General features: G+C 47.3%; 1 protein-coding gene across 1 annotated transcript in view; it reads right to left on the bottom strand.

Moving 5' to 3' along the window:
* The window catches only part of LOC138493282 (gastrokine-1-like), a 49,044-nt gene extending 32,863 nt beyond the window's left edge, over positions 1 to 16,181 (bottom strand). The window contains exons 1-2 of the mRNA XM_069620389.1: positions 15,930 to 16,181; positions 12,652 to 12,705 (exon numbers count right to left, since the gene is read on the bottom strand). Of these exons, the coding sequence (XP_069476490.1) occupies positions 12,652 to 12,705; positions 15,930 to 15,941 (66 nt within the window). The 5' untranslated portion in view covers positions 15,942 to 16,181. The remainder of the gene's footprint in view (positions 1 to 12,651; positions 12,706 to 15,929) is intronic.
* Between the last annotated feature and the right edge of the window lie 4,388 nt (positions 16,182 to 20,569).

Genomic DNA, 20,569 nt, shown 5'->3' with positions numbered 1-20,569 from the left:
GGAAAATTCCAGCAAGTTCTGAGGAAGAAGGTAGCTTGTATAACGGTGTGAAATGAGCCATATGAGTGAATCAATCTATGGTGACCATTAGGGTTGTATACCCCCTAGAAGGTGGTAGTTCTACAATGAAGTCCATAGCAATAATTTCCCAGGGCCTTGTTGGTAGTGCGGGCTGCAGTGGGAGGCCCGCCGGTCTCTTGTTATCATGTTTGTTTTGACTACAAACTGCACAGGCTTGAATGTACAGTCTTCATTCTCGGCCACCAAAATTGTCTTTGTATTTGTTAGATGAAGGGTGTTTGTGATGCCACGATGTCCGGAGTGAAGGGTATCGTGACAAAGGTTTATTATCCTTTGCTGTAGTTTCTGTGTGGGGATGACTAAACCTTTATCCTTGAAAAGAAATCCATCCTTAGTTCTGAGATTCCATCGGTTCTTTCCTGAATATTCTTTCCAAAGTTCAGAGGACTGTGTTTGTATCCAAACCTCGTCCAGGAGACTGATTGCTTGAGCTACGAATATCGTGTGTGTAAACATTTTAGGGAATCACCGGTCTTCAAGGGTTTCGTAGTCAGGACGTTGAGATAGGGCGTCAGCAATTATATTCTGTGTTCCAGGGACATGATGAATCTGAAACTGGTATTTGGCGAAGAAGAAGGCCCAACGGGCTTGACGGCTATTCCTACATTCCAGGGCCTGTAATACTTGAAGATTTCGATGGTCCGTGCGAACCTGGACAGGATGTTTTGCTCCTAGAAGTAATTGACGCCAATCTGTGAAGGCTTGATGGATGGCTAGCAGTTCCTTTTCTAAAACAGAGTAATGGGTTTCACTGGGAGTTAATGTCCGTGAATGATAAGCAATAGGATGCTCCAGCTTGTCGTCAAATTCCTGTTTTAGGACTGCTCCAATGGCATAGTTAGAGGCGTCTGTCTCCACTAGGAATGGCCGGTTGATGTCAGGTTGAGCCAGGATGGGAGCTTGTGTAAACTCTGTTTTTAACCGTAGGAAGGCCTCCTCTTCGGCTGATGACCAATGAAATGGAGTGTCTTTCTTCAACAGGACAATGATCGGTTGGACTATCTCGGAAAAGGAAGGTATGAATTTCCTATAGAAGTTAGCCAAGCCCAGGAAAGACTGGATCTGTTTCACGGTGGTCGGACTTGGCCAAGATCGTATGGCCTTAACCTTGGATTGATCCATTTCAATACCTTCTGGGCTAAGGACGAATCCCAGATAGTGAACAGTAGCGACATGGAAAAGGCACTTCTCGGGTTTTGCAAGGAGCTTGTTTTCACATAGTCGCCGTAATACTGCCTTAACATGTTCTTCATGCTTAAGAGGGTCCTTAGAGAATATTAAGATATCGTCCAGATACACGATGACGAAGAGGAACAGCATGTCTGAAAACACCCGATCCATGAAGCATTGGAAGACCGCCGCTGCATTTGCAAGTCCAAAGGGCATGACCAAGTATTCAAAATGACAAAAGGGTGTTCTAAAGGCTGTCTTCCATTCGTCACCTTCTCTAATACGAATCAGATGGTAGGCACCTCTGAGATCCAATTTGGTGAATATTACGGCTCCTCTTACTGCTTCCAGGATATCTGAGATCAAGGGCAACGGATAGCGATCCTTAAGGGTGCACTGATTTAAGCCTCGATAATCAAGACAAGGTCTGAGCTCATTGGTGTCTTTCTTAGGAACAAAAAACAGTGAGGCTCCGGCTGGGGATTTGGATGGTCGTATGGTGCCATTTTCAAGGTTAGCATCCAGATATTCACGGAGGGCCTTTTTCTCCAGTTCGGATAAAATGAACATCCTTCCAAAGGAAATCACAGCTCAAAGTTTGGTTTCAATAGCACAGTCTTCTGGTCTATGAGGAGGTAAGGCTTGAACAATAGCAGAAGAGAACACATCAGAGTATTCCTGATAGACTTTAGGAACCCGGATGATGTTTGAAACTGTGAGTGGGCCTTGATGGTTTGCTGAAAGTCCTTCCGATGGTGTCGGAGTGTGATCCAGAAATAGGCAATGAGACATGCAATGCTCAGAACCCAGAAACAAGGAACCTGCTGCCCAATTGATGTATGGATTGTGTCTTTGTAGTCAGGGCATTCCCAAAACCATTGGGTAATGGGCGGTCTTTATGATGTCAAACTTTATCTTCTCTCGATGGTGGTTTATTGCGAGCTCAACTTCCTTGGTCTGAGGGGTTATGGGTCCTGAAGAAAGAGGTCTCCCATCAATTGCTTCTACAGGTTGCATAATATCCCGGGATTCGAAAGGAATATGGTGTTTAAAGACCCATTCTTGATCTATGAATATTCCCATAGCCCCACAGTCCACCAACGCCAGAATGGGGTAGGTTTCCTTCTTGGAGGGCGATAGAAAGGCCTGTAAAATGACCAGATTGTTTTGTCCAGGAGAGTTAAAGGACGGAATAGATGTGGAGCAAACATCTCTCTCCCGACACTGTGCTCCTTCTATGATCGGGAGCTGGCGTTTCCCGAATGCCGTCGAGGGGCTAAAGGTCACTCTCTCACTAAATGTTTGTCCGAGGCACAATACATGCATAAGCCGGTATGGATCCTTCGCAACCTTTCTTGGGGGCATATGGGTCCACGGAAGGCCCCTAGTTGCATAGGTTCGGGTTCGTTACTAGGAACAGAAGCACATTTAGGTTTCGAGGCGGTCTCTATAGGGTTCTTCTGGAAGGGTAACTTGGTCTTCTTTTTCTCTGCCTTCCTTTCCTGGATGCGGAAGTAAATCTGTAGAGCGAGATCCATAAGGGCTTGGTATGAACTTGGGTGTGCCACTCTGGCTAGTTCATCTTTGATGTCCTCATTTAGTCCTCTTCGAAAGAGAGTGAAGCAGGCTTCAGAGGACCAGTCCGCTTCTTTAGCCAATTGTTTGAATCGTGTTACATACGTAAGCATGTCCTGGGAGCCCTGCTGGAAATCGAGTAAACGTTCCTGAGCAGTATAGACCTGTACTGGGTGGTCAAACATGGTCTTAAGGGCTTGAATGAATCTGTCATAATCATCCAGGAGGGCATCTCCGGCATTAACTAATGGTGTGGCCCAGGTTAATGCATTCCTGGAAAGGTGCGAAATGATAAAGCCCACCTTAGCCCTGGGGGTAGAGAAATAATAGGGCTTAAAAGTAAAGTGGACCAAACAGGAATCAAGGAATCCACGAAGGTTTTTTGCTGTCCCATCGTATTTGTCTACAATGCCGCCCAATAGTACACTTTCCTTCGTGGCAGAGTCGTGGGATAAGACTAATTGTTTTAACGCAGCATTCTCTGCCTTTGGGTTTTGTACTTCGGTCGTTAGTTCTTGCACGTCGCGCATAAGATCTTGAATGGCCGCCTCCATGTCTGTATCGACTTCAGTTAGGTGTCGTTTCAATCTGTCACAGGTTTCCAACTTTCTCACCTGTTTTCGCTGCTTGATTGACTCTTTAGGAGGAGTTTTCTTCCATACGGTACGGGTCTTGTACAAGCCCGCTCGGCCATCTTCGCTTTCCAGTGTTCGTTCAGCTTTGATGTCCGGGATCAATAGGAAACTCCAGGAAGTCCACGACAAGGAGAAGGTGCACTAGGAGGCGGGTGCACGGAATCCGGGAAGAAGGCTGAATAAGAAGGAGAAAGGATAGTAGGGGAAAGCGAAGGATCCGGTAACCAGGAAACAACAGAGTTCCGTGAAGGCGAACTACGTAGCACACATCTAGCCACAGCTAACAGTAGCGTTGAGACGCGCAAGGCCGTGGGGGTGTGGCTAATTTATAGAACGTGCTGCATCAGACGTGAAGGCTGGTAAACAGCGTTCTCTGCTTACGGCCATGTTGGAAGTACAACAGAGTGTAAGCCCCGACGTGACAAGGACCAGGAGGCCCAGATGGGGCGTGTCCGATGGTTCATGACAGCCCCATTATTTGTAACAGGATATTACATGAAGACTTAGGGAACATTCAAGTACCCAGCACGATAATTCAAGACGTAGATGACTTACTGGTCTGCAGTGACAGTGAAGAAACCTGTCAAAGGGACTCTATTGCATTACTACAATTGCTAGCAAGAAAAGGGTACAAGTTGGACAAGGCAAAACTCCAGTATTGTCAACTGGAAGTGCTTTACTTAATTCCTGACAGGCCAGCAACAGTCTGTGCCACCCCAAAACCCCTCAAAGTGAAAGACATGCAAATAATCCTAGGGTTATGCAACTATTGCAGGGTGTGGATCCTAGACTATGCAGCATACACCAGACCACTCCTACAAGGCCTTAAGGAAGCCAAAAAGGAGAGCCACAAAATCAAGTGGACAACAGAGATGATAACTAATTTTAATGACTTGAAAGAGGTAATTTCAACAGCTCCTGTCCTTGCCACCCCTGATTACACACAGGAATTCTACATTTTCTCCCACTCAAATGGCACACTCATAACAGCAGTACTCACACAGAAAAGCACGTTGGGTCATAAACCACTAGCCTATTACAGTGGCACACTTGATTCTGTCATGAAGGGACAGTTCACCTGTGAACAAGCTCTTGCTGCCGCAACCTTTGCTGTTGAGAAGAGTTCCACAATTGTCATGGGGTGCCCAGTAACGCTATGTGTGGAGCACTCACTTTTTACAATACTAGACTGCTCTAAGTCCACACTCACAACACAAAGAGCATCAGCATATGAAATAATAATGTCTCGATCCCCACATCCATGTCGTACAGTGCAAAATACTAAAAACTGCCATATTTTTCACCCAGCAGTGCACGGCTGAGGACATGCAGCAGCATGATTGTGCCTCCTATGAAGCGGGAGACGATGATATCCCCAAAGAAAAAGACAGCCCTCTAGAAGAGGGAGAAGTGTTCTTCATTGATGGGTCAGCATCAATTGACCAGGAAACAGGTGAAAAACATGTTGGGGCCATCTATTTGGACTCTGCCTATGTCACCACCACAGTACATGCAGGTCTGTCACGCTGGAGAAGGAGGGGAGTCTGAAGAGCAGGTGGCTCAACGGTACAGCATGCACTGCTCAACACTGTTCAACACATTGATTTCCGCCCTCGCAGAGCCCTCTGTGGTGGCGGTCGTGAAATGCACAGCACATACACATAACACAGCCAAAATCTCATTGGGGAATGCCGCCACAGATATGACAGCAAAAGCTGCAGTATATCTCCCAGTACAACCATCAACAGAATATGTTGTGACCACTGCAAACACCAGGCCAGACACAGACGCATACACAGCCCTCCATATCGCACAAATGATTGAACTACAGCATAGGGCACCTCCAGAGGAGCAGGACATATGGCTTAAACGTGGGTGCATTCAATCACCTACCAATCCCTTATGGAGACAACAGAGCACAGGGAAGGTAGTAATGCCCGTAGAAGTATTGCATACAGCCTTCGAGCAATTGTGTTTCCCGTCCCATAGCTCCAAACAACACATTGCAGCAGACATTCAGGAAGATTGGTTTGTCCCAAACTTACTGGAGCACCTAGCAGCGATGGTGGTCCAATGCAGGACGTGTCAAGTATTTAGTACAGACATGACTCTAGGAACACTGAGTGGAACCTTGCCCTGCCCTATCGGCCACTTCCAACAGCTGCACATTGATTATGCAGACATGGGAGAGATATGCAATGGGGCAGGATATTTAATAGAGGTTATGTGTCCAATTTGAAGATGGGTTGAGGCTGGCCCATGTGTCCACCCAGATGACAAGTGTGCTGCTAAATTCCTCGTCAGAGAGGTATCCCCCCCACTGGGGAGTTTTTGACATTCTAAGGTCAGATAACAACACTAGTTTTTTCAACAAGCTGTTCGAAGAAATCACAGCGCTGTTAGGAATACAGCATCGTATGTGCTTGATGTACCACCCACGAGCAAATGGGATGGTGTAGAGGATCAACTGCCTCCTTAAAAGCAGACTATCCAAACTATGCAACATGCTAAAAAAAGAACTGGGTGTATTGCCTGCCCCTGGCCCTGTTCCATCTGCACACACAATCCAGTAAGATCCACCACCTGCCCCCCCCCATGAAATAGTGACTGGCAGGCACATGCAAACGCCCCTATCACCTGTCAGGAGAGCGTCGGATGCTCATAGGGCAGCAACAAATCTGGGGGAAGAGTTCAAGTAGTAGCTGTCCCAACTGACACGTGCGATAAGATGTATCATGAAACAAATGGCTCTGCCACAGACCGAGGAAGCACAGACTACAACTGTTTGCTGTCAGATTCGGGTCATTCCCTTGCTTTTTTAGGAAAGGGGTGGCCGTAGCCATTCTAAAAAATAGAGGGAAAGCAACTGGAGTTGAAGGACATGTTGAAGAGTTCAGTGAGGTGAGAGGCCACTAAAGGGACAATAGGCTTGAGTAGCTGAGGCACAAGAGGGTCTGATGGGGCTCACGAGGGGTTAGCCTTCATCAGTAGAGATAGGACCTTTTCAGTATTAGTGCAACTAAAGTGGGAGATAGAGGCCAAGAATGATGGTATAGGAGGCTGAGTGTAGAATGTTGGAGGAGGGAGCGCTAGGAAGGTCACAAGAGAGCCTCTAATTTTTGGAATGCTTGCAGAGAAGTATTCAGCTAGGCCATTAGCTGTTAGAGTGGATTTGATAGTCATGGGTTTAGGAGGAGTGAGTTCAGAGTGCCATGAAGCCGGTGAAGAGGGTTGGAGTGAGAGTCGATGAGGGTGAGGTTGAATTCCCTTTCGCTCTAGAGAAGTTGAGAGAGTTCTGGGCAGCCAGATAGACTTGCAGATCCTCATGTGAGTATTTCCGCCTCCATTCGTGCAGCAGCTGATGCATTGTGTGCAGGCAGCGTATGAATGGATGACCCATGTGTGAGGATGCTGAGACTGAAGGTTGAAAGTTAGCAGTGGGTAGTTAGATGAGAGTGAGTCACATAGTAGGGATTGGAAGTTGGAGAAGGCAGTGATAGTGGAAGATGCATCAGGTGTGAAGGAGGAGACTGACAACTGTCGGAGAGAAAGGAAGGAATGACAAAAGGTTTCTGTTTCCTTTGTAATCAGGCAACTATGTGTGTGTTGTGGTTCCGTTAACCATCACATATGCTAGCATCAATTATGGGTGCAAGTTTCTGAGTTAGTCAAATTTTGCAAGAATTTTGTACCACTAGTTTGAAGACATTTACATCTATATAGCAATTTTTTACAAAAACTGTTAATGCACATTCATTTATTTTCCCCCCAAAATGTTATAGATTTGCATACATGCTGACAATGCCAATTCCATTCTCAAAACACTAGTCCAGTCCTAGTTTTAACTTTGCATCCTGGGACTTCTTGTCCTGGGTTTAAAATTGGACAATCCGAGACTACGACTCACATAATGCAAAGTTAAAAACTAGTCGTGGACCAGTTTCTCCCAATGTAATGCATACTATTGGCATGCATGCAATTGACTTATTATCAAATACTGGTGGGAAAAATCTCATGAGAGGGTTGGAGGCACTTTCTGAGAGAATTCCAGCTGGATCTATCAGGGTGCTACCCGGACCATACCCCTGGTAGTGTATTTATCCTGGACTGCATTGTGTCAAAGGGATGTGCTATTGCACCCTCTGCCTATCTGTGGGCTGTGTATCTTTTTTTGGGGCCCTGGGTTATTTGGTACCAATAAACTGGGTGCTGGTCTCTCATCAGGATTACATTCAGTGCAGTTGCCTTCATGGCACTAAATCCATACGATGCTGTAACCAGCCCTTGGGAGTCTCTGTAGAACAATTGTTAGGTTATTTAGCAATTCCGCATCACACTTCTGTGGGTGCTTGAACGGTGTGAGGCAGCCTTAAAGGCTCGTTTATATCTCCTTGCCGGGTGTGACTACCTTGACCCCCTGCCTATAGAACCATAATTTGCTCTCCAGGGAAAGCTGTTGATGAAATGGCCCTTCTTTAAAGGTCCGCACAGGGGTAACCCAGGTGCCCAAAGGGGTGGGCTGATAACCAAAAGAGGCCCATGGGGAAATCTCCTGACTTCCCTGTAGGCCAGTCTGCCACTGGTCCCCTGTTTCATCGGGAAATGCGAAAGAAAGAGCGCTGCAGGATTAGGAGCGGCTGGCAAGCCAAATGTCCAGTCCTGATGATCTGCCAATGTCGGTGTTAGGGGCAGTCTTTGGGTGAGAAAGAATGTCTTAGGCCACATGAGGACGGACACCTCACAGAACTCGTACGGCAGATCTCTTGGCCATAGCACACATCTAGGTGTATTAGACATGCCCGTCCATCGTGGTTTCTTCAAACAGAAGCACTGCAGAGAACTCGGTGGATTCTTTGCTTATTACCTCAAGTGGATCTGGCTGTCCTTGGTCAAGCGATAACACTAGTTTTGGTCTTGCCCCCAAAGAGGTCTTATCATGGACAGAAATAGCCCTTTTACTGCAGCAAAGCTCATCGCACTAAGCACCGGTATACATTGCTTTACATCTGATTCGGATCCCTGCCCAAGGGGTCTCCTTAGGTGATGTGGAACAGTGTCCTCCTCTCTGGTTGAGATCGCCAGTAGGCCACTTTCAATGTGGGTGATGCCAAAGCATATGGGAAAGGTGTGTGTCTGACCCCTCCTCAAAAAGATTGCCCCGCCAACGATCACACCATTTGTACTATAACTCCATTCTAGAGGCTAGAATCTATCCAGTTCAAAATTGTCTGGAAGAGACGGACTTCTTTGTAGTCTCCCAGTCCTGTGTGAGAGCGAGTCATGGAACTGAGTCCAGCATGGTGTACGCAGCCGATGCTTTGCGGATGGCTCTGCACCGACTTTGTACTTCAGTCCCTGTCATGTTGCCAGCAAGGGTGGACTGGCCTATAATGAACTCTGGAGATTTCCCAGTAGGCCTCTGCAACGGGGTCCTCTTTTGTGTGCTATTTCCAAATGTTCCCATAGGAAAAGGTTTGGGCTTGCAGAACATGTGTAATATCGGGCCACTTTGAACATTATTTCCAGGGCCTCTTTTGTTTCCCAGTCCACCCCTGGTTGCCAGTAGCTTTTGACAACAATGACCATGGTAGGTTCCTGGCCTGTCTCTGGGACCTGGGGCCTATGGGGGAATTACAGAAACGTACTTTATTCAAAGCTGCTTCTGTGCTTAGCCCAGTTGGCGGGAAACACTACAGCTTGAATGATGCGACGTTTCAAACCACCAAGCATATCCCCCCCTCCAACCCGCCAATACTGCACAGCTCTGCATGACCAAGAGTACCTGTCTATGCGAAGTAGAACACAGGCAATCATCTCCTCAAACGCGTTGTAGTGCCACCTTAAAGGCCGTTCAGTCCCCTGTATTATGCAGAGAGCTCTAGGCATAACCTAACATCATCAGAGGGGTTTCACCTCACTATACCATGGTTGCTTCACCCAACGAGAGGGTGTTTGCACCTTCTCAAGTGCAGGTCCAGCGGTCTGGCATGCTGCTTCGCTGCAATAGGAAGCACACGGGATGCTCCCCCTGTTCCTGGAATGCGGATGGATCCAACTGTTCAATGTGTCAGCTTCATAGCGCTGTTCTTAATATATCACGCATCAGTTTTAGCTGTGTCTATCCTGTAGTGTTTTCCCCCACGAGTAGTGATTTGAAAACTGTCACAAATGTATCTTAAAGTGGAAACGTTGTGCGCTCACGGTTGTGTGTGCATGTCTCAGGGTGTTTGAGGCTGGAGGCAATGTGCGAAGGGGGGCGATTGTGCGGTTTGAGTTTGTACCTTGTGTTTTGTTTGAGGGCCAGAGGTGTTATTAAAATGTGGTACGGTGTTCGTGTTGCTGCATCTAAGACGCGCCATGCTAGCTGTCAAAGATGACAAGCACTTGGTATAGCGAAGCTTGGGCTGTCCTGGCAGAGCCTCGCTCGGTAGGACGCCGGGGTGTAAGGCCCGTGTGCTCCAGATGTGGCGCTGTGCTCTTATTGCTGCATCCACGACGTTTCAGCATAGGTGTGAGGAGCTGGAGCTTTGCTGCCAAAGCCCAGAGTTGGATTGTCCCCTCGGCCTTTCGGCCCGTGGCTGGGCCGAAATCCTCCCTGGTGAGTGGGGACCGGTTTCTGGCCATGCCTCGGCCGGTTTGGAAGAAAATTAAATTCGAAAAAAATATATTTATTTTTTCCACATTTTTTTTCTTTTCAAAAAGCCTTACATCCTTCTTAAGTTGATAAATGAGTATCAACACAGGTTGGGTGATATTCTATGCATATTTGTTCTATAAAAAAGAGCTCAAGCGTAAGTGCTGTACAATAACATATTATCATTTGGCCTAGGACGTCAGCTTGGATTCACAGTAATTTAGTGTACTTAGGACCAATGTTATTTGATGCCACTTCCTGTTTTGTCAAGGGGAGAAAGGACGTGTTTCATCACTTCCCGGGATGCCACTTTGGGGCGGGGTGAAAATACATCACTTCCGGTGATGTCATCAGAGGTCAAGGGTCGCGAGGGGTGGGCCACTTTTTTGAGGCAAGGGGTGGGCCACTTTTTTTTGGGTGACCAGGCCTATTTCTTGTCCCAGTCCGACCCTGCCAGAGCCTCACTTGGTAGCACACCTGGGTGTGGGTCATGGACTGGGAGAGTAACATTTGAGTCAGTAGTGGGTGTCGTTCGGGGTAGCCAGAGATGTGCATGAATTGTAGTGCCGAAAGCTCCTCCCTGTAGCAGAGATACATACCGCAGTGCCAGGCAATGGGAACCCTAGATTAATGCTGTATAGCAAATGAACGCTGCTATTGTGGCACCAAGTTTTAATTATTTTCCCTAACAACATAGTCTGAGGAATCAGGTGGGCCCACGGGGATATAAATCCGTGCCACGCGGAAAATACATAGGAGATTCCCAAAACAGAAACAGACAATGCAGCACTTCAATGTCAATTGCGCTTGACACGCCACTTGGTGCCGCTGTTCCTCCATTGTTGCTTACCCATCGCTTATCTGGAATGCTATACTTCTAGGAACCCGAGTCAGTGAAATAATTCAACTGGCCACTGTGTGTGTCACTCCAGCACCACGCCTGTCTGTCTGCAGGTTCTGGTTCACTCGGCGAATTCTACTACTACCATAATATCACTAATTCCACAGTCCTGTGCTCACATACAGCAGCTCCAGCATACACACAGACCCTGCCTCGACATGGCTCCCATTCGCACAGAAAGTGGGGTGGCCAGAGATGTGCATGCAGAAAGGCCATAGGATTTCACTTGCTATTTCGTTATTTTTATTTTTATTTTATTTTTTTTGCGTGCTTTGCCGACTACGCTAAGAAACACCTCCAAATCGTTTTGGTAGTCCCAATTAGATACCATGTTCTCTGCGAAAGAAAAGTGTGGGTGAATTCTTGAAAGAGATGAGTGCGAGAGCCAGAATTTGAGTTCTTAGTTCTCAGGTGTTCTTTCTGCTAATGTACACTGCATCTTCCCAGGGTGGTTGATTAGGATGGCTTGTTACAGGGCTTTTAGTGGGCCCAGGCTTGCAGGGGCAGAGTCCAGGGAGTCTCATAAAAAAGTGCCCCTGAGCCAGGCTCTGCCAGGGCTCACCCGACAAGCCCTATAAGTGCCAACCTCCTCAGTCAGCTCTTTAACTCAAAGAGCTGCATGGATAAAGGGCTGCCTGTGGGGTCTGTGCTTATGATTAGAAAAAAGGAGAGGCAGGAGCACCAAAAAGTAGGACAGCAGCCCCTGGCCTTTTTTTTCAATTAGAGGCACTGAGCCCACAGGTAGCCCTTTAATCGCACAGCTATGCAGAGTTAAAGGGCTGCCTGAGGGGATTGGTGCCTTTCACAACGAAATAAAAGGAGTGTTACAGCACATTGCTATCATGCCATTTGCTATGCCTGCCTCTCCTTTTTTTTCTTAATCACAGGCTCAGACCCCCACAGGTAGCTTGCTGGCAGGGATCAGAGCCTATGATTAAGAAACCAAACGAGAGGCTGGATGCACGAAAATGAATCATTGCAGTACGTCTGCCTCTCCTGCTTAGCTCCCACTGCCTGCCCAGATTGGAAGCCAGGCAACTGGCAGTCCCTCCCCCCACCAACCCATCCACCTGTCCTTAGCCCCCCCACACTAAATAGAGAGCCCCCCCCTTCTTCCACTTAAAGCACAGGCCTTTTAGGATTGCGTGGAGTGATCTTTTGATGCAAGGATGCAGGAAATGAGCCATTCAAGCCGTTAGAGGAGAGGCAGCATATTTTGAAGTGTATGGTTCCTTCAGGAGACTGTTGTGTTGGTCATGGGAAGTCCTGCCTTTGATTGGGGTGCCAGACAATACTGTGTGAATGGCAAGGGGGCAGAAATACCCTGCTTTTATTTTTCTACATGGAGGTCCATTTTGGTACAGCTAGTGCTTTAAATGGGCAAGCACTTTCCGTTCCTGAGTACCAGCACTTCTTTTATTTGAAAGACACAGTATTGGCCCTTCTCAGCAGGAAGTCAATTCATGTAATGGAGGAGCACCGGCACTTTTCAACTGTAAGCAGGTACTCTGCTATAGTGCTATAGTGAGTACCTGCACTTCTGAGTTTCCATTTAAAGCACTGCCTAGGGCCCTTTTGCTTCCTACCCTCCACCCCCTAGGGCAGATCCCATGTGCTATTCCCATTACAGCTGACGAAAAGAAAGTATTGCTCACCTGCTTAGCGAAGGTCTGGGTCAGGCAGGCACCCACCAGGGCCGCAATCAGCATCTGAGAGGGGAGAAGTTATGTTATGTTACGTTACTTGACATTTATATAGCGTTCTATATATCATTGGTATGACCTCAAAGCACTGGTAGGTTGAACACCCTCGGGAACCGTAGTTCAGGTCAGTAGAGAGAGATAGTGTAGTAGGGTGCTTGGGTGCACCAGATATGTGTGCAGCTGATGTAAGTGCCGGACGGTAGCTGCATCCTAGCGACAGGTGTGGAGACGAAGATATCAGTTGGATGTGTGCAGTCTGGTGGGTGGACACCCAGACTGGGCTCTAGCTGCGTTAGGCCTAGGGATGCACATGTGAGCAACTAGGCCGGAATGTGCTCGGCTAGCTGCGTTTTATTAGGGTGATGAGGTGTTCATGGGGTCGTATTTGTATGTAAACAGCTAGGCCAAATTAATCAGGGGTATAGATGTGTTCTAGTTGTGTGATGGTGTATAGTAGAGAGTAAGCAAAGAGATGTGATATGATGGTTATCTTTAAAGCGCCCGAGACCAGGCACGTGAACAGGATGGCAGGGGACACATGGACACAGAGACAGTGGCTGGGTTTACAGCGACACGGTGGGGATACGGATATAAAGCAACAGTATGGAAAACAGGAAAACAGGGTACACAGTCATACACAGGTGGGGCATGTTTAATATTTACATTTCTGTCTATATGCGATTCAGGCCAATGTTCACAACTCCTCCCAAGTGTGGGGCAAGCTAACAATTGCATTTCTATCTAGAAGTGACTCAGGCAAAAGTCTGCAATTTCATCTAAGTGAGGCACCTGCTTCCATCTAGAAGACCATTGAGAGTGGGACATGCCGACATTTACAGTTCTGTCTAAGTGTGGGACATGCTAACATTCACATTTCTATCCAGATGTGACTCAGGCTAATGCTCATGATTTCATCTAAGTGTGAATTAAGTGCGATCGAAGCACTTGGGAAGGAAGATATTAGATCAAATGCAGACTAAGTCCCCAGTTACATGTGGAGTGAAACAGACTTTACTGTCAATGCTTGCTTTCATTTCCCACCAGCTTGTCATTTCACCAGCTTTCATAATCCAAAATCTAAATACTAGCTGTAAGGTTTGACAGTTCCATGAGGAATCTTTCAGCCCGTCCTGTTGTTTTTGTTTGTTTTTTTGCACTGGATGATCGGACTTGAATGCCCACCCTTGCAATGGGGAAAACGAAACTACAAGTTCCGGCATGCAATTGGAAGCAAAAACCAGGACTGGCTCGAGGTTTCCTGCACGAAACTGGGAAACTTGCCAGGGAGGTAAAGTAACGCATACGGTCAGGATTTGAAGACAGGATTACATACGAATCCAGGTCTTCCATGTGTAATGATTTTACTCAAAGACAGACAGAAATCAATCTGCTTGTTGTCTGTAGTTGTTTGTAAAAAATAGAAATATCTTAAAAGCAGGTATGTTTGGTTTCTCTAGTGCTATCCTTCATGCCATGCAAGCCATTGACTTTGCATACTGGCAGCAGAGGGGGCATCAGAAGGTGAGCGGATATCACATTTGCAGCTATTTAAATTTCTGACAGGGCGGTTCCCGGGTCAGCAGCCACCACAGGAGCAGCTGGATGTTTTTAAAGCAACATTGGATCTGGGTAATATATGCAAGAACCCATCTGCATATGTGCTTTGAATGCTATCAGACCTTCCCCGCTCCAGCATAGCCAATTGACTGATATCGACACAAATAAGTGCTTACCCAAAGAAATCAGTGGGTGCCTGCCACCCCATGCCTACAGACGCCTATTGCACAAAGCTGCTCTGCTGCTACACACCATTCTTGGCATAGACAGGCCTATTATATGACAGACCACGCCATCTAGGTCAACAACCATGCCAACCCATCATGGGACTGCAATTACCCAAAATCAATGTATTGTCTATAACAGGGGTCGGCAACCTTTTGCCCTCCAAATGTTGCGGCCTACATCTCCCCTCACCCCCAGCCCCTATAGTCAATAGCAAGGGATTATGGGAGTCTCAGGGCAAATGCTCTGGAGGGCAACATATTGGATATCTCTACCCTCAACAACTGTGTCATTCCCTAGATCACTGGGGTCCCAACCCTGTCAGGAACATAAACTGTAGGAAGGTCCGTCGCATCCTGAATTACTGTTGTTTGCAAATCATTTTGCCTTTGCAGGCTCAAAAACCATGTAGGGACTCACCTGCTCCACAAGGCCCAGAGAACCACCGAACACAGTCTCCTACTGCGTGAAGATATATGCAACCAGCGCACACTAGAGGCTCTTCAGATCACCTGCACCCGAAGCACATAGTAGTACCCTAACTCCCGGTGCCGCCCAAATATAGGTGAGCAAGAGTGCAAAAAAGCCCCCAGAGGTACATCAGTCAGCCTGGCGTCCCATAATGCACAGCGTGCCTTACCCTTCCTTTATCAACCAGGGAAAGGAATATGTTTCTGTAAAACTCTACCACACCTATCGATACACATTTCTCTTCACACACCACTGCATAACCCACCACACACATGATCGAAGCAACGTTCTTCATGACAAGACACAGGTAGGATGTCAAGGGCTGCAACATGTAGCCCTGTGGCCCTTCACATTTAACTTAGACTGCCAACCATCAACACAGACACACGAGTAGTGGCCACCCAGTGTGCGGTCTCCCAAACCTACACTGCTACAGTGATTAGAAAGGTGGGGTAAGGTCCCAAGCCAGCATCTGCCAGCACCCCTCTCAGCACCACTACTGGGACCACTGCTCAGTACCTTCGGCGCCACCACTCAACCTCTGACCTGCAGAAGTTGTTATTGATAAACAGCACTTGAGGGCGACCCGCGGAATATCCCAGCATCCTCTGGTTCCCATAACTAAACCCGCCACCCTGAAGCTGGGGCTCCTACAGGTCATGCACGAATCATCAATGCTGGCTAACTTCATTTAGTTACCTGATAAGGGCTGCAGCGCTCGCACTTGCAACATACACGATCCCCACATCCTGAATAAACGTGGCCGCCATATTGGATTCCCCTGGGTATCGTGTCAACACTGTGTACGTCTCAGTTACTCCACTACGGCCGGCAGCTGCTCCGTCACACACATGTAATTCGTCTGTACAAACTACTATGCATGTCAGAATTTGTACATCTTTCACAGCTTCACACGTGATACAAGGTCACAGAATATTATTTAACTTATCATACACAGATACATAAATAATACTTACTGACGCTTGCATTTTAAATCCCGGTAAAAAAAAGTGTGGCAGAGGATGAAACAGGGTGCTTTCCAAGCGCTTGCTTTATACACACAGGCGGTCCTTAATGCCACGTGTGTGGGGCAGTAAATGTGGGATGCTTGTGGAATCGCTGACGAAACGGTCGTAAATTTCGCAGGCACCTTAAGTCGTGTATTCATTCACCTTATCAGTGCTGTGTGTTTGCCAGCTGCTGATTCAGCGGGATATTACAAAGGCGCACTGGGTACGGATCGGAAAATCGGTCCGTTCACGCAAACACAGGCTGTCGGAGGCGTGACTGGCCCATGTATTAACGCTGATTGATGGAGGAAGGAATATAGGACACACGTCCCAAAAAAAGTGGGGGCACTCTTTGACATACCAATGGAAAGCCGCAGAAATTGAACACATCTAAGTGCCTGGGGACCAATTCCGTTGGTGACGGTGCTCTATACAAATACCATTAACATAACGTCTTAAAGTGAAATGTGCACATTTCATCCAGTCTTTACCAATCGAAGAAAGTGCACAGTATAAAGAAACCTTTGCCTTTCGTAAGATTATTCATGAACACCGAAAACATTACTGGGGAGAAGAGATGCTCCTGTAACGTTGCTAGCACGGACGGCCTGCGTGCCTTTCAACTGTTTCAGGAGATATCGACCTGGTTCATTGGAGTGCCCCCGCATCTGCACCACGTTGACAGTCTTGTGACACAGAAACACCCTCCTCCTTTAATTCAGGACATTAAACGTGCCTAGCACGCACGTTACAGGCTGCCTTTGCTCACACCCGATGCCATCACCTCTCCCTTGCAGATAGCACCCTGCTGTCAAAAAGTGATTAGTAGCTTTTCAGCAGGACAAAGTCACTTTGAACCTTGCAAATAATTCCATGAATCGGGCCCTTAGTGTTTTGCTCACTGTGGCAGGCCTTTCCCACGATAATTTGCAGCCACCTGCTACATTACTTTGACTTAATATTTATAAAATACACAGGTGCCTCTGACCGTTTTCCCCAACTGTAAGACAAGGGGGCCACCAAATATCATGTTGAAATGTCCCCCCACCAGCTATGACACATCTTTAGCTGGCTCTGGTTGCTGTCAAAGTATACAAGCTGCACACCTTTTAAATGTAAGAATCTGTATATAAAGCCCAGTATTACACACTTTACACACATCATGATCAGCAGTTAATGCGGTATTGTGAGTAAGTGTCTGCCCTCTGTGACTGACACCCTCGGTTTGAAACCTACCGCAGCACTGTTTGTAGCAGGCCACGATGCAATTAATTATGGGAAGGCAGCAAACTATTTTAATTCCTTAAAAACACCCTGAGAGGGACCAGGGCAGAGGCGTAGCTAGGGGGGGGGGGGGGGCGCTAAGGGGGCTAGTTGTAGCCCCGGATAGAATCTCAGGAGCTACAACCAAAAGGCTAGCTAGGCCCCAGTCCTGACAGTTCTGGCATTAGTGTAGCCCCAGGTCTTTTCCAGAGCTAGCAACACCCCTGGACCAGGGTATGACGTCCATCCTTTGAAAAAATTGGGCACACACCATCCACCCACGTGTACCCTTGACTCGTACCCTGATTGTGATAGTGGCGTGGGTGGCGAGCTGTACAGTGTGGTAATGACATGCATTTTGCTTGGACCATTACCAGTCATTAGAAGACTTAGAGAATGCCACCAACGACATTATTGCAAGCACCACCACATCCTCCTTCCCCATCCCAGTACTTACCTTCCAGGGTCGCCTCCATCACAGGAAGCTTTTTTTTCTCTTCAGTGGTATAAACCTCCTACCTACCCACAATCCCCCAGTAAATACATTCCTGTCCTTTGGTTAGGAACCGACATCTTTCTGGTGCAGGGCAGTGGGGAGCAACGTGGCTGGTCCTGGGTGTCTCCTCCAGCGGAGCGGCGTAGTTGAACCAGGAAAGCATGGCTCCCAGATTAATGAGCCCGGTGCTCACAGGTAAGGAGGATCAGGGTAAGAGGCCTAAACTTGTCCCGGGAGGATAGCTCAGCGGCAACGTGTTCGCCTTGGCAGCAAGACGACACGAAGCAACACAGGTTCGATCCCCGGGTCCGCACTTGGAAACCTCTTGGTATTTAATCGCGTTATATATGCAACTTAGAAAAAAAATAAAATAAAAACGATGCCTGCGGGCTGTGTGAGGCTGTGTGAGTGCTTTAAAAATGCCTAAATAAATAAATAAACTGCGTGAGGGCTGGGAGTTCTGGGAAGGGGTGCAGCGATCAGTTTCTAGAATCATGGGTTTCTGTACCTTTCCATGAAGGTTTCCCGATTTCCTCCTGCTTATGGTTAACCTCCATGATTCGAAGGGAACTGGGAAAAGAGTCTGGGTTGCTAGGACACCTGAGTCACCATGTAGGTTATGCGGCTGCTTTGGTTGTTGGGGAAGGGTGGAGACATTGGCTACAAAGTAACCTTGTTGGCTGAATAAGGAGGCGTCGCCCTAAATAAGGAGGCATACACGGAATACTGATTTCCGTGTATGGCCTTTTCATGAGGGGCTTTTGAAATAAACGTCTATGTCAAAGCACTAGGACAAAACACCTGGAGTGGACTGTGGAGACTTCCAGCACATAAAGAAAGTCAAGAAGGAAGAAGGAAACCAAAAAGAAAATGGAACCGAAATTCTCGCTCTCACTGAACGAAATCAAAAATATTATGAAGCAGGCTATCCAGACCATGAGGGAAGGAAGCAGAGCACAAGGTTTCCTAGCACCTCTTCATCCTCCTCTTCTTCAGTGTTAAAACTGAATTCCTCTTCCTCATAAGGGTTCTCATCTCATTCTTGGATGATGGGTCCAAAGGGAAATATCTGATTAGGTTGGAGGTAGAGACTGAACTCTCCCAGGTCTGGCATAGCAATAGGTTTTCTGAAACTTCTATCCAGAGAGGATCTGCTGTTCCCCAAATTAGGCAGTACAAGCCCACTCCCAAAATGGGCCTTCCATTGATTTCTGACATAAAAGACAAACATCACAAAGGAGAGGGAGGATCCAGAGCACCCCTCGATGTCCCGCTTCATGACAAAGTCGCACCCACTGAAAGGCACAGAATCCTTTCTCCCAGAGACTATAGAGATTGATAACATCCTGGCCAGTCTTGCAGGGCGATTGTCTATGGCAGCTGAATAAGCAGTGGTCCTGGACCCAGTTGACCCGATGGTGAATGCAGCTCTTAAGAAGGTCCACTCAGAGGCCCAGCTGGCCCTTAAATTCAATGTGTATGGGTCATACACTGCTGAACCGTTTTTGAGAGACTTTAAGAAGTTATCCAAAGCTGAAACCCCCTGGAGAACAAAGTCCATCAAGTGTTTTGAGTGGACAAACATGCTGAAAGGCTGAGAACAATCATTTCCTCGACCTCCAGCCAGAAGTCATCTGATTTCATGTCCTAGGCTCATTCTACTGAGAAGAGACACAAGTCTTTTCAACGACTGCAAGGAGTTTGGGCCAGGCTAGTGGCAATGAAACCTACAAGGCAATCCTGGAAGTTTGACAACTACAATAGGTCAGTGGGTGGAATACTCCAGCCCTTTTTTTCTGGTTTGGGACCCGTGGTCTTCAGGTGCCTGGGCTTTCAAGACGGTCCAGGAAGGCTATCTAATAGAGTTTTTAGCTCAGCCTGTTCAGTCACTTATAGCCATTACTCTAATTCCAAAGAACCAGATCAAGAGGAAAGCCATGTTCAGTGCTACCTGGGAGTTACTAAAACAGAGAGCAATATCGAGGGCTTCTCAGGCTCAACTGGGTCAGGGGTTCTATTCTCGGGTGTTCAGGCCCCCAAATCCCCAGGTAAAATCAGACTGACCCTAGATCTAAAAACCTTGAACAAATATGTGAAGGGAGAATGATTTAAGAAGAAAACCTTTTGGAAAATAATTTCCCTGATCATGACAGGGTATTTGTTGGTGTCCTTAGATCTCCAGGATGCATACTACCATGTGGCCATGCACCGCTCCTAGCGAAAAAGTGTCAGATTTCCAATGGGGGGGGAGGAGAGGGTGGCAGCCCTTAATACTTAGTTCTTCCATCTGAGTTAAAGACGGCTACAAGGGTCTTTATGAAGCTGGTAGCTCCCCTAGTAGCACACATTCACCTACAAGGGATTCAGATGTTAATCATATCTCAATGATTGGCTAATGAAGGCAAATCTCAGGGGGACAGTTCATGCCCATCTTCTTTTGGTCTGCCTGAAAATTCAAGACTCGGGGTTTCTAATAAATTGGTAAAAGTCTCAGCTAGTACCTTCAGCCGTATACAAGGCTCTGAGAAGTTTCTCCTGCTGGATCAAGGGCCAGGTGGTGCTGGCCAGGAGGGACGTACCCTCTCTGGAGGCAGTTCACATCAGAAGGGTGGAACATCTCGAGGCATATGGCTCAGCAGGAGATTCTAGAACTCTAAGGAGTTGGTCCTGCCAGACATGACCTTGTTGCAGGTTTGAGTCCCCAATATTGAATCTGTTTGCTGCCTCTTCATTGGCGAAGGTCAACAGTTTCTGCTACAGGTTCCAGGTGGTGGGTGCCTGGGAGGATCCAATGAGCTAAATCTGGATTGGCCTCAGGGTCTGCTTTGGGTCTTTCCTCCCATACCTC

Source organism: Ambystoma mexicanum, chromosome 10, assembly GCF_040938575.1.
Source record: "Ambystoma mexicanum isolate Mex_15411 chromosome 10, UKY_AmexF1_1, whole genome shotgun sequence".
Lineage (NCBI taxonomy): Eukaryota > Metazoa > Chordata > Amphibia > Caudata > Ambystomatidae > Ambystoma > Ambystoma mexicanum.
The sequence above is the reverse complement of the archived record's forward strand: the minus strand, read 5'-3'. Positions and strand labels throughout refer to the sequence as shown.